The 15,267-nt window shown below is 44.1% G+C and overlaps 1 protein-coding gene across 3 annotated transcripts in view; it reads left to right on the forward strand.

Moving 5' to 3' along the window:
- Positions 1-15,267, forward strand: part of fam135b (family with sequence similarity 135 member B) — a 306,137-nt gene that overhangs the window by 176,004 nt on the left and 114,866 nt on the right. For all 3 annotated transcript variants that reach the window (XM_078397568.1, XM_078397570.1, XM_078397569.1), the window contains one exon: positions 10,102-10,172. In XM_078397568.1, the coding sequence (XP_078253694.1) occupies positions 10,102-10,172 (71 nt within the window). The remainder of the gene's footprint in view (positions 1-10,101; positions 10,173-15,267) is intronic.

A 15,267-nucleotide genomic window follows, 5' to 3' on the forward strand; every position in this document is an offset into this window, starting at 1 on the left:
TCTGGTGACACTCCAGCATACAGTGTTGCCAGATCAAACCTGAACAGAGGTATTAAAAGGGCCAAAGACACCCACAGGCAACGGGTGGAAGACCACTTCAACATCACGGACACCAGAAGCATGTGGCAAGGTGTCAGGGACATCACTGGCTACAAGAGCAGCCCTGCCTGCCCCCACAGCGATATGACACTGACCAACGAGCTAAACACCTATTTTGCCCGCTTCGAAACTGGCAAAACCACCTTGAGTGGAAGAACCCCAGCCGAGGCCGAGGGACTGGTCCTGCAACTGAGCACACAGGAGGTACAACGCGCTCTGCAAAGGGTCAACCCACGCAAAGCTGCAGGCCCGGACGGAGTTCAAGGAAGGGTACTGAAGGACTGTGCCGAACACCTGGCTGAGGTATTCACCAGGATCTTTAACCTGTCGTTATCTCTGGCCACGGTTCCCAAGTGCCTGAAGTCGGCTACCATAGTGCCGGTGCCGAAAAAAGCAAAGATCACCAACCTGAACGACTACCGCCCGGTTGCCCTAACGCCGATAGTCATGATGTGCTTTGAAAGGCTGGTCCTCTCACACATCAAATCCAGCATCCCTGCCTCACTGGACCCACATCAATTTGCATACAGGGCAAATAGATCCACAGAGGACGCCATCTCTCTGGCTCTTCACACTGTCCTGACTCACCTGGAGAGACAGGGCACGTACGTGAGGATGCTATTCATAGACTATAGCTCCGCCTTCAACACGGTCATCCCCACCAAGCTCATCACCAAACCACCAGCTAGGCCTCAGCTCGTCGTTATGCGACTGGATCCTGGACTTCCTGCTGGAGCGACCACAGGCAGTGAGAATGGGCCCGCACCTGTCCTCCACTATCGCCCTGAGTACCGGCACACCATAGGGCTGTGTTCTGAGCCCCATGCTCTATTCCCTCTTCACACACGACTGTGTTCCTGCATTCGACACCAACACCATTGTCAAGTTTGCAGACGACACAACGGTGATCGGGCTTATCACCAATGGTGATGAAACAAAGTACAGAGCGGAGGTGCAGAACCTGGCGGACTGGTGCTCTGATAACAACCTGTCCCTAAATACCACCAAGACCAAGGAGCTGATCATCAACTTCCGTAGGTCACACAACGGGGAATATGCCTCGATCTCTATCAACGGGGACAGTGTGGAGAGAGTGTCCAGCTTCAAGTTTCTGGGCACTCACATTTCGGAGGACCTAACATGGTCCAATAACACTGCTGCACTGGTCAAGAAGGCACGGCAACGACTGTTCTACCTAAGAACACTGAAAAAGTCTGGTCTACCCCAACAGCTGCTGACGACATTCTACCGCTGCACCATAGAGAGCATCCTAACGCATGGCATCCCTGTGTGGTACCTCAGCTGCACGGAGGCAGAAAGGAAAGCTCTTCAGCGGGTAGTCCATAGAGCTCAGAGGACCATCGGAACACAGCTACCAGACTTGGAGGGCATCTACAACACACGATGCCTCAGAAAAGCCACCAGCATCCACAAAGACTCTTCACACCCCTGCAACAGTCTGTTCGAACTGCTTCCATCGGGCAGACGATACAAGGCCTTCTACGCCCGCACCTCCAGACTCAGGAACAGCTTCATCCCCAGGGCCATAGCTGCTATGAACCGGTCCTGCTGAGCCAGATGGTCACATCGCACAGTGATCCGGCACAGATCTACTTGCACTTTATTCTGTCTTAAAACTGTTACAATTTGTTTCGTTGGGTTGCTGTTGTTTAAATTAACTAAATTATTGCATCGTAGGGGAGGCGCATTCCCAATCTCGTTGTACCCCTGTACAATGATAATAAAGATATATCATATTATATTATTATTATATTATTTTGTTTGTAGGGAATGGGATAACATAGAACTACTGTGGATGAGGGATCTACGGTCAGCATGGACTAAGTGGACCTGGAGGAACAAGGACAGGTGTTGCATCTCCTGCGGTTGCAGGGGAAAGTGCCTGGGTTTGGGTGGGAAGGGTCGAGTTCACCAGGGAGTTGCGGATGGAACGGTCTCTGCTTAGTCCACCTGAACCTATCTGATCTCACGGTTGCTGAATACTTTAACTCACCCTCACATTCCCACACTGACCATTCTGTCCAGGACCTCCTCCATTGTCAGAGTGAGGCCCGGCGCAAATTGGAGGAACAACATCTCATATTTCGCTTGAGCAGCTTACACCCCAGCGGTATGAATATTGACTTCTCTAACTTCAACTAACCCTTGCTTTTCCACTCTCTCTATCCCCTCTCCCTTCCCATTAATCCAACCAGTCAAACTATCCTCATTTACATTTTATCTCTGCTTTGTTGTTACCTTCTCCTAGCTAACAATGATCTATTTTACATTTTCCTTGATCTCCATCCCCTTTGTCTTGTTTTCACACCTTACGAACCTTATCTCTGTATCTCCCTCACCCCTGACTCAGTCTGAAGAAGGGTCTCGACCCGAAACGTCACCCATTCCTTCTATCCAGAAATGCTGCCTGTCTTGCTGAGTTACTCCAGCATTTTGGGTTTATCTTCAATTTAAACAGCATCTGCAGTTCCTTCCTATTCATTCCATTAAGGCTTCTTGTGGCTTGGGGGGGAAATGAAGATAAGAGAAGGATCAGCTCCCTAATGTACATTCAAATATACATTATGTATTTTATAAATAAAATATGTTTTTTTTTTTAAAACCTATGTGACCAGCTGAAGAAAAATGTGGAAGCTATACAATATTGCAGGGTCAGCTTTCAGATACAGTTTGCTACCTTTGTGGGAAATGCAGAAGAAACGTGTGCTGCAGCAAGGTTATGAGAAGGAAGAATACTCAAGCAGTGAGTTAATCAATATGGTAACTTCATTTTCTGTTTTCAACTCTTGGCAAATCACAATCATAAATTAACCAATCGCCGAATGGCTGTCAGATTACTGAGAGACTTCAAATTGACAAATGGCGACCAAACAAAGCGGAAATTCTGCTGTCAGATCTTGCATTATGATGATTTTGATTTTCTCTAATTGGAGATCCAATGACACATCATCTTCTTCTATCTTCTATATTTAGAATGTAAAAAATACCAATTAAGTTGGTATTTGGTTATTGTTGTTATGAATCTCTCTGACTAATTGGTTCACCTTTTAGTTGCAGTAATAATTTTTAAGATGAAGAATCACATAGTTTTGGCAGCAAGCTCTGTACATGAAGTACAGTGCGACATTACTCCTGAGAACACAGGCAATTAGTATCTGCCATTAGTCACAGTGCTTTAGTGGTGGTGGGAGGCAGTGCCTCATGAGAAGGTTACACAAGCAACTTTTTGCCTTTTGTAGCTGAGAAATGTCAACACGTAGCTCCTGCGTTGCCTTCGACTGTCTTTATTCATCTTACAACTTGTGCTTTATAAATAAGTCGGCCATTTACATGCAATTAGATTATTTTAGGAAGAACCTTTTTTTGCACCATTTTTTTTCTCCAATCTTTAAAACAGGGATGATTTTGCTGTAATCCTAATTTATTGTACTATGTTTGAAATGAACTTAAAAGATCCATGGTATAATCCCATAGCATCATCCATAGAATGATGCCAAGTTAATGCCACAGTGGTGCAGCTGGTAGAATCATGGTCTCACAGTGCCGGAGGTTTGATCCTGACTTCAGGTGCTGTCTGTGTGGAGTTTGCATGTTCTCCCTGTGACTGCAAGGGGGTTCGAGGTACTCTGGTTTCCTCCACATCCCATAGATGTGCGGGTCTATATGTTAATCAGCCTTAGTAGATTGCCCTGAATGTACAGAGAAAGTGAGATAAAGTAGAACTTGTGTGAATGGGTTATCAGTGGTCGGTGTGGACTTTGTGGGCCAACTCCCCCCGTTTCCATGTTATATTTCTAAACTCTAAACTCTTAATGAGATGGATACGTTTTGTTGTCCATCGTGTGATTCCTCTTTCCTGAAATTGAGACCATTTTGCTTGCTGCTACTCTTCCTATTCCTTGGCTGGGGTTCATGAGCATTTGAGCATTTGGTGAATTCAGGAGACTACGCCCTATGTTACTCACCTAACGATAGAAAAGACAATAAACTCAGCTCATTGCAAATGGAGTGCACTTTACGCTCACTCCACCTACCAGGCAGGTACAGGAAAATGGCACCAGAATGTATTTGTATCAACACAGAATCTCGTTTATTTTTCTCACTTGAATGGCCCTTAGGTTTATGTGAACCTTAACCGCAGTAGGTTATATTGAGAATCAGGACAGACATTAATGGCACTAATTCTATCATCACAGGTAATTCTAAGTTTTAGTTTGATGATGGAATAAGGGAAATTGAATCTTTTGGCAATGTTTGTTTGCTAAAAAGATGGGATTTTATTTCTATTCATTTATAAAAGTATGCTGTTTATGGATGAATGGAAGTTGGCCTGAAGGAAGTAGTAGAACAAGCTGTTACATGTTATTAAAACCTGCTTTTCCTCGTTGGTGAGTCGAGATTGTTGACTCAATGCACGGAAAGTAGTGAGTGTCATCATGCATCCTAATGGTTATGAAATGATTCGTGTAATTTTGCCACTGCAAATGTATATATTATCTTAAAGTAGACACAAGGAACTGCAGATGCTGTTTTACAAAACAAAAACACAGAGTACCGGAGTAACTCAGTGGGTCAGGCAACACCTCTGGAGGCTCTTTTGCAGAAGGGTCGGCACGGTGGCGCAGCGATAGAGTTGTTGCCTTACAGAGCCAGAGACCCAGGTTCAATCCTGACTACAGATGCTTTCTGTACGAATTTTTGTGGGGTCAGTTTTTTACACCAATTCTGTGTGGGGTTAGTTTTTTTACACAGAGAGTAGTGGGGGCCTGGAATGCACTTCCGGTGTGGTGGTGGAGGCCAATCTGATAGTGGTGCTTAAGAGACTTTTGGATAAGCACATGGAAGTGCGGGGAACAGAGGGATATGGATTATGTACCGGCAGATGAGATCAGTTTAACTTGACATCATGTTAGGCGCAAACATCAAGGGCTGAAGGGTTCATTCCTGTGCGGTACAGTTCCATGTTCCATGTTCTAACCCACGATGTAAAGTCACTCTTTGCAAGGGAAGAAATATTTCTTCAGAACAGCTGGTCAGATAAGCTAGAGATGAAAGAAATGAGTACTCCCTGAGAGTAAAAGCTGTTTCTCAATGAATGAATAAATAGTGAGAATAATGTTCAGGGTTCAGGCACCTGATGGCTTTTTTATGTCATATCTGCTACTAAGAATAATAAGATGACTTGTCTTCCTTTTGATGCTTTTATGACCATGCACTTTGATAAACTCCAGTAATGGAGTTACTGCATTGTTCCTTCTATTAGGAACTGCCAATGCATCACAATAAGTGGATTATATTGAGCTGATCATTAATATCTTTTATCATGTAATCATAACAATTGAATATAATTAATCCTGTTATTTACAGTGACGACGAAGCTGAGTAAAAATATAAACAAACTACGAAGGTACAAGCAAAGGTTCACACAACAGTCACCGATGCTTTTTAAATAATTCTCGGTGGTATTTTTTACATGTATTTATATTGAAGCGGATCAATGGTCTTGAATCGCCTCTCATTCACATCATATCATCATCATATATATACAGCCGGAAACAGGCCTTTTCGGCCCTCCAAGTCCGTGCCGCCCAGCGATCCCCGCACATTAACACTATCCTACACCCACTAGGGACAATTTTTACATTTACCCAGCCAATTAACCTACATACCTGTACGTCTTTGGAGTGTGGGAGGAAACCGAAGATCTCGGAGAAAACCCACGCAGGTCACGGGGAGAACGTACAAACTCCTTACAGTGCAGCACCCGTAGTCAGGATCGAACCTGAGTCTCCGGCGCTGCATTCGCTGTAAAGCAGCAACTCTACCGCTGCGCCACCGTGCCGCAGTACAATCGTTTTCACAATTTACATGTTTTTGATGATTGTCTCAGACAACACCTCCCAATTCAAACAAAAGCAGATTGTCTGGTTTTTATTGATTTTTATAAATACATGTGTTATCATTGTCTGTGAATTACACATTAGCATTGTGGCAATTAAAGGGGTTTTAAATGATATATGTCTTTAAGGATGTAATATTTAATCAACAGGAAAGTTGGTATGAATATTGTTCCTCAAGTATTAGGTATCTACCATTTATCGTACTTCTTTGTCATGAGATTTATTAAGCTTTGAAAACACCTCGATATTGTGAGCAGAGTAACTATTATCAGCATTGGTACAGACAGCAGTTTTGTTATCTTTCAGAGGCATAACGAGACAAAAATGGATGCCCCACAAAGAATGAGAAATTGGAAAAGTTGACTAACATTTCTTTTAAAGGTAGATCTGTAAGAAAGAGGAGTTGGTGAAGAGGGGAAGGGTTCAAAGGGTATGGGGAAATAAGTCCTTTAAATGTAAATGCAATGATATATTGGAGGATAGTTAGGAGAGTAGGGAAGAGAAGAAATCAATATTGCCTCATAAATGCCATGAGAAGAGCATCCTAAATGGTCTTGACCACTGAGCAATGATTCCCACGAAGTTCAATCCATTCTTGTTAAGAAAGAATCAATTCAAGTATTTTACAATGAATGGAAATCAATAAAACACAGATGACTATATTCTTTCTGAGCTCCTTTGAAAGAATTTAGACATAGAGCTGTGAATGATAAACTCGTTACGTTTAAAGGAACTGTTTATATGGACAATCTTATCTGTGGAGTTTCATAGATAGATGCTGCACGTATAGATCCTGTAGAATGTGCCTCATGATAGGAATATTGAATGTTAATCTAGTCTTGCCACATTCACATTTACAGCTGCTACTTCCTTGAACTTCAGGGAAAGATAAGCCAGTTTGTGGCTTTGTGGTCCATTACTTGTTCTGAATTAATAGATGTAATCACTGCTCCAAACTTGGCAAGTGGAGATCAGAGATTTGACTCTGAATTTTGGGCTGATATTTAGAGGATTACATGTTCATAAAAGATGTGATGAGTGCTAACCCTTCATTCCCCCAGATCTCACTATAACAACCTACACTCACAACAAATGGATTATGGTGGCACATTAAGACTATTTTACTTAAAAATGATATTAAATTGATTTTTAGTGTAGATGTTTTCTTTTCTCCTCTGTGTGTAGTTGTATTCTGCGATGAAATTAATAAAGCAACAACATTTTGTTTGTGTCAAATTACAACCGATTAGCTCACCCAATGGTTTTATGTTCTATTAATTTTACCTTATATAAATTTTCTCTAATTCAGTACTCACTTCATAGATGTTCATAGATGCTTTCTCCTGAGTGAAATGGAGGGGCCCATAGCAAATACCAAATAACCAAGGCTCCTAAATTGTATCTTAAACAAATTGTGCAGCTTGATATGAAACACTGAATTTAAGTCATAAACAGCATAAATAAATTAAACAAAAGTTGAAGTATAAGTAACAGAAATAACATGTAGTTTTAAGATCTGAAGAAGGATCTCAGCCCAAAATGTCACCAATTCCTTCTTTCCAGAGATGCTGCCTGTCCCGCTGAGATACTCCAGCATTTTGTGTCTCCCTTCAATTTGAACCAGCATCTGCAGTTCTTTCCTACATATGTAGTTTTATGATCTCGTTGCATTCAATGATGGGAAAATTTTGGCTGATAATTATAGTCTTGGCATCAGAGATTTCATTGTGCGTGCGACTGATTTATGAAGAGAGTGTTATCCTAGTAACTAGTCACTTACCTGAGTGCCAGCACTGGATCAATCTAGAGTTCATTTCATTTAATTCTCATGAGGTTTCATTTTAGATATGCAGACCATTTTGATTTTTTCCAGCCGGATCTGTTTGTATTAAACTACTGATGATAAAAATAAATAAAGTGATTCCAAACTCAATGGTACATCCATATTCAACGTGAAAGTAGGTATTTTTTTAAAACATAACATACTTGCATTATCGGATCAACGACTGCTATGCTCTTTGTTTCACTGAAACGTAACTCATCACAGAGTCACATGGTTTCTCCATTTATTGTTTAAGCTTTATAGAATCCTCAAGCATAAAATCATGAGAGGAATAGATCGGGCAGATGCATAGTCTCTTGCCCAGAGTAGGTGAATCGAGGACCAGAGGACATAAGTTTAAGGTGAAAGGGAAAAGATTTAATAGGAATCTCAGAGGTAACTTTTCCACACAAAGGATGGTGGGTGTATAGAACATGCTGCCGGAGGAGGTAGTTGAGGCAGGGAGTATCCCAACATTTAAGAAACAGTTAGGACAGGTACATGATTAGGACAGGTCTGGAGGGATGTGGACCAAACCTGGGAGGTGGGACTAATGTAGCTAGGACATGTTGGCCGGTGTGGGCAAGTTGGGCCGAGGGGCCTGTTTCCATATTGTATCACTCAATGACTCTATGATTCAAGCTAGGGGAAAGATGCAGTGTTTGCTTTTTAGTCAATGCTTCATGCTGCACTGATCGGACAGTCTTAATATAATTCTGCTCCCCTGACATAGAGTATAGGACATAGAAAAGTACAATACTGGAAAAGACCCTTCAGTTCACAATGTCTGTGCCTGACATAATGCCAAGATAAACTAATTTCATCGACCTGAACATGATCCATATCCCTCCATTCCTTGCATATCCCTGTGCCTATCTAAAGGACTCTTCATTGCTACTATCACATGTGCCTCCATCACCACCCCTGGCAATGCGTGCCAGGCACCCAACTGCCCCATTTATCTCCTTTGAACTTTGCCCCTCTCAAGGTAAAGCTATGCCCTCTAGTCTTTGACATTTGTGTGACATTCTGAATTCTGCTACAGTACAGTTGTTCGCAATTTAAAGAAATTCTCTTGTGGATAGTACGTGTGCAGATAAACATAATTGTATGTATTTCTCCTTATTTCAAACCTAATCATGTTATATCCATTGAAATCCACCCCGAGACACATTCTGGTTAACATGAACTAAATCTCTTCCAACACACCCCTCACTCACCAGCCTTGTTTCTTACAATTATAGCATAAGTCAAGATGACCACTCTTACATCTATTCCTTTGTCATGCTCCTTTGTGTCCTGAAGACAGAGTAATTAGATTGGGTGTGTTAGGGCAGCACGGTGGGACTTTACCACATACCACTTTGTACGTTCTCCCCGTGACCGAGTGGGCTTTCTCCAAGATCTTTTGTTTACTCCCACACTCCAAAGACGTACAGGTTGGTTAATTGGCTTGGTATAAATGTAAATTGTCCCAAGGATTGTGTGTGTAGGATAGTGTTAATGTGCGGGGATGGCTGGTCGGCACGAACCCGGTGGGCTGAAGGGCCTGTTTCCGCACTGTATCTGTAAACAAACCAAAACTAAACTTAAGGGCCTGTCCCACTTAGGCGATTTTTTAGGCGACTGCCGGCGACTGTCAAAGTCGTAGCAGATCGCCAAAATTTTCTTTTACCCGACGACAATGACCACGACAATGCCCAGTCAGGTTGAGATTACACCGTCTTCGGAAACATCGCAAAATTCCCACGCTGTCAATGCTTCTCCGGCGTCCTCATTTTCGCTGAAATCACTGACAAGTCGGTAAATACTTGAGAGTTTTGAAATATAACATCTTGCCCGGGTTACTTGAAAACGAAGCTTCACGGTAACAAGGCATAAACTGGATTGACTTCCAGTTTACTAATAGCAGTATTAAGAAATTTAATTTTAAAAGTGGTTAAATGAATTTTTGTGAAAAATATGTGGGCAGTCTTTGGAAATGTACGGAAGATGCATATCTGGTTTCTGGGTTGCATATCTGGGTTGGGAGCCTACTTTAAATGTAATCGCTGATGGCCATAAACATTGCGAAAATTCCCACGCTTAACTGACCTTCAAACTGTCGCCTCCAATCTACCTGTCAAATGTCCTGACAGTAAATAAATTGGTTAAACGTATTTGGTTAAAACGTAAATTAGTTTAAAGTATCACCTGATAAGTTGAGACACTTTAAACTGAGGGGACTATCTTTATTTATTCCTTTGACTCAATTTGCAGGTGGAAGAGGCATTGAATGAAGTGGATTTTCAGTTGAAGCTCGATCTACACTTCACAGACTCTGAACAGCAGTGAGTAATGTATTTAATGTTTTCCAAAAACACATTGAAAATGTTTGATGCTAAATTGGTCAACATTGCATTGGCCAATATATCAACACGAGTTTGGAATCAATAATTTCCCTCAGTGGACAGTTTATGTTTTAATACTCTTTTGCTGTTACTCTTGCCTCTCTCCTGGGCTTGACAACAGAACTGCACTCAATCAGGGGAGGAGCCAGCGCTGCCGTCGCAGCTGCGGCTTGCCTGCAGTCCGTCTGTCTTTTGTGTTTTTTGTTGTTTTTGTCTGAATTGTAGTTTTAATATGGTGTAGGGTTTGTATGTTATGTTTGAGGGGTGGGAGGGGGGGGGGGGGGTGGGAGGGAACGGGAACTGTAAAATTCTCTCTCCCGAACGGAGACGCGACCTTTGTTTCTGTGTCGTGTCTCCGTTCCCGTTGCGGCCTACCAGCAGCCATGCACCTGGGACCACCTGGGGCTCTGGTTCGCAGAGCCCATGGCCCGGACTCACCACCTGCGGCGCTGGCTGCCTGCGGATGCTGCGGGAGCGGCTGCGACTCGTCTCTGGAGGCTCCGGCGCGGGCCGCGTGGACGTCGGAAGCCCGCAGGCCCCTGGGTGGGGGCCGACATCGGGAGCACCGGCAGCGGCAGAGGCAGCGTGTTCGCCAGCCCCGAATCGCGGGGCTTGGGTCGGCCCGCCGCGGATCTTTCACCGTCCGGCGCGGCCTGAAATAGGCCGCGGGATTTTCACCGTCCAGCGGGGGCTTCAATGTCGGGAGCCCCGACCGCCCCGACGTGGCAACGACAACAGCCTCACCGCGGGACAAGACGGCAGGGGAAGAGAAAAGACATTGTGGCCTTCCATCACAGTGAGGAGGGACTGGAGGAGACTCACTGTGATGGATGTTTCTTTTGTTTGGTGTTATTTTGTGATTGTATGTGTTATTGCATTTTTATTGATTATTCTTATTGGTCTTATTGTTCAACTGCGGGTAATGTTTCATTTCACTACACATTTATGTGTATGTGACAAATAAACGACTATTGACTATTGATATTGATATCAAGAGACTGCTGCATAGTGAATAATGCTGACTTTTGGATGAAACATTGAATTAGGAACCTTGTTTAATTTATGGATGAGCATAGAAAAGAAATTGCAGAGAATTGTGGACTCAGCCCAGATCATCACGTCATCCAACCTTCCTTCTATTGACTCCATCTACACTTCATGCTACCTTGGCACCGCCACCAGCATTATCAAGGACGAGTCTCACCCTGGTCACTTCCCCTTCTCCCCTCTCCCCTCTCCCATTAGGCATGCGGTACAGAAGTGTGAAAACGCATACCTCCAGATTTAGGGACATTTTCTTCCCAGCTATCATCAGGCAACAGAACCATCCTATCAACAACTAGAGACCAGTCCTGAGCTACCATCTACCACATTGGAAACTCTCAAACTATCTTTAATCGGACTTTACTGGACTTTATCTTACACAATGTGTTATATCCTTTACCCTATATCTGTACACTATGGGTGGCTCAATTGTAATCATGTATAGACTGGATAGCAGGCAACAAAAAGTTTTTCACTGTACCTTGGTACATATGACAATAATCAAAACTAAACCAAGATCTGATACTATCTTTATCAGATTAAAGATCTGATAGTATTAATTGTAGCCGAAAACGATCTTGACCGTGCAAACCCCATATGTACGGATGGGGCTGCCATTCGCCTCGCCTTCATTTCGGGCCAATCGACCAGGACATGGCCGAAGAAGTCACTCAGTTCCTCGAAGACCCCCCGGCCGCCGATAAATACCTCGGCCTTAAGGAGCTTCTGCTCCAGATTTACAGGCTCAGCCGGATGGAACGGGCTGCCAGGCTCCTTCATATGGAGGGCCTAGGCAACCTCCGGAGTTCGGTCTACCACGCCGGCGGTTCGACCACCTGCACGTGGACATTGTGGGCCCTCTCACGCCGTCCCGGGGTATGAACCGCCTCCTCGCGGTGGTGGACCGCTTCACGCGGTGGCCGGAGGCCATACTGCTGGCCGATACATCGACAGCTACATGCGCTCGTGTGTTATCCGTGCACTGGATTGCTCATTTTAGGGTGCCGGTGGTCATCTCCTCGGACCGGGGGCCACAGTTCACATCTAATCTGTGGTCGGCCATGGCTCACCTGTTGGGCGTGCGGCTGCACCACACCATGGCCTATCACCCGCAGGCAAACAGCGTGGTGGAGAGGTTCCACCGGCAACTCAAGGCAGCGCTGAAGGCGCGACTCTCAAGGCCGGACTGGATGGACACACTGCTGTGGGTCTTGCTGGGCATCCAAACGGCCCCAAAGGAGGACTTGGCCTCATCTTTTCCTAAAGGAAGTGTTTCATTATGACAGGCTACACTCCACAAGGAGACATTGTTTGTGTCTGTGTTGCCCGTTGAGTACAAACTTCCAGTCAAGGCTGTTGAAAAGAGAAAGAAACTCTCACAACAATCTGAAGCCAGTCCTATTTGTGGTTGGTGCATACATATATTCAGCCAGGGAGCGTAAATGGCTGCCATTGCAAAAGCCCGAGTAAGATGGTCAACTAACTTGTTTGTTCCTTTGGTGCTATGATCCTGCTGCTGGTTTGGCAATTAAACTAAACTTAGTTCTTAATCAAGTAACTCATCAAGACCATTCCCACCCTGCTTCCTGTAAAGACTCTATCCTCTACTCCCAATTCCTCCATCTACGCCGCATCTGCGCCGCGGATGAGGTTTTCCATACTAGATCATCGGAGATATCCTCACTCTTTAGGAAACAGGGGTTCCCCTCTTACATTATAGATGAGGCTCTCACTAGGGTCTCCTCGATATCCCATAGCTCCGTTCTTGCTCCCCCTCCCCCATTCATAACAAGGACATAGTCCCCCTTGTCCTCACCTTCCACCCCATCAGCTGTTGCATTCAGCATATAATCCTCCAACACTTTTGCCACCTCCAACGGGATCCCACTACTGGCCCTTTCTGCTTTCTCCACCCCTTTCCGCTTTCTGCAGAGACCGTTCCCTCCGCAACTCCCTGGTCAACTCGTCTCTTCCCACCCAAACTACCCCCTCCCCAGGTACTTTCCCCAGCAAACGCAGGAGATGCAACTGTTCCTTTACCTCCCCTCTCGACTCCATCTAAAGATCCCAACAGCCTTTTCAGGTGAGGCAGAGGTTACTTGCACCTCCTCCAAAATCATCTACTGTATCCGCTGTTCCAGGTGTCAACTTCTGTACATCGGTGAGACCAAGCGCAGGCTCGCCGATTATTTTGCTGAACACCTCTGCTTGGTCTGCCTTAACCTACCTGATCTCCTGGTTGCTCAGCACTTTAACTCCCCCTCCCATTCCCAATCTGACCTTTCTGTCCTGGGCCTCCTCGGTTGTCAGAGTGAGGCCCAGCGCAAATTGGAGGAACAACACCTCATATTTCACTTAAGTAGCAAATACCCCAGTGGTATGAACTGATTACTCTAACTTCAAATAACCCTTGCTTTCCCTCTCTCTCAATCCCCTCCTCCTTCCCAGTTCTCCCACCAGTCTTACTGTCTCCTACTACATTCTATCTCTGTCCCGCCCACTCCCCTGACATCAGTCTGAAGAAGGGTCTCAACCCGAAATGTCACCCATTCCTTCTCTCCAGAGATGCTGTCTGTCCCGCTGAGTTATTCCAGCATTTTGTGTTTAACCTCATACTGACCTTTTGTACAAACATGTAATAAACAAGAAGAACCCAAATCAGACAGCAACACAACAGCCTCAGAATCATTTAACCCATGTACCAATAGTAAGACTTTTTCACCAGGCAGATATTTGAAAAGGCACTCAAAGTCTTAATTGGCATACTTGTATGAGATGAACAATGAAAATTGAACATAGAATGGATCAGTGCAGGTACAGAACCTTCGGCCCTTAATGTCTGTGCTGAACATGGTGTCAAGGTAAGCGAATTTCATCTGCCTGCATCTGATCCAAATCCCTCAATTGTCTGCATATCCATGTGCCTATCTAAAAGCCTTTTAAATGCCACGATCGTATCTGCTTTCACCACCACCCCAGGCAGCGTGTTCCAGGCACCCGCCACTCTATGTAAGTAATTACTTGTTTCACACAACTCCTTTAAACTTTGCTGTTCTCACCTTAAAGTCTCTGACATGTCCGCCCGAGGAAAAAAAGATTCTGACTGTCTACCCTATCTATGTCTCTCACAATTCCTATCAGATCCAGAAGTTACAAACAGATTAGGTCACTCTGGCCCTTAATCTGCTGTGCCAGTGGTCCGCTACTCCATCTGCACTTTTCTGCCTCATCAGCAAATATTTTGAATGCCTTTATGCCCAGAAATCTATTCATTTCAGTTTGGAATGCACAACCAATGCCTGAACATCAACATTGGTTTGAAGTTGGAATTTCTAAGCACAAGCAATTGAGTGAGGACATTTTTCTTCGTATATTGCATAGAGACTCTTGAATAAACGTCCGACAAACACTAGCAGACAATAATAGCACCAAACATTTATGTGTATTTTTCATAATGATCCCAAACTATGTTAGAAATGGATGAGAGCCTTCCAAACGGAAGTGCCACTTGGAGACAGGGAATTATTTTATAGTGGTGACTGGAACAACTTTGCGGAGAACACAAGAGGAAATTGGAGAAACTTCAAGTTCTACCATTAATGTGCCAACACTCAAAAAATAAGTAGAGTTGAAGATTATTCGTAACACTGGAGAAGATGGCTGATATATGCTGTAATGCGGTAAAGAGGAGCTTGAAGACCAGGACAAAGACTTTAAAGTAGATATGCAAAATGGAATATCCAAAAAATGACAGTACTGGAAATCTGAAATGAAATTGGGAAATGCGTGGAACATTCTGCAAGTCACCCAACATCCGTGCAAAGAAAAACAGAGGTAATGTTTCAGGTCAGAAACAACAGATGCAGAGCATTTGGTACGTCACCCATTCCTTCTCTCCCGAGATGCTGCCTGACCTGCTGAGTTACTCCAGCATTTTGTGAATAAATACCTTCGATTTGTACCAGCATCTGCAGTTATTGTCTTATACTAC

This window comes from Rhinoraja longicauda, chromosome 4, assembly GCF_053455715.1.
Source record: "Rhinoraja longicauda isolate Sanriku21f chromosome 4, sRhiLon1.1, whole genome shotgun sequence".
In the NCBI taxonomy this organism is placed as follows: domain Eukaryota; kingdom Metazoa; phylum Chordata; class Chondrichthyes; order Rajiformes; family Arhynchobatidae; genus Rhinoraja; species Rhinoraja longicauda.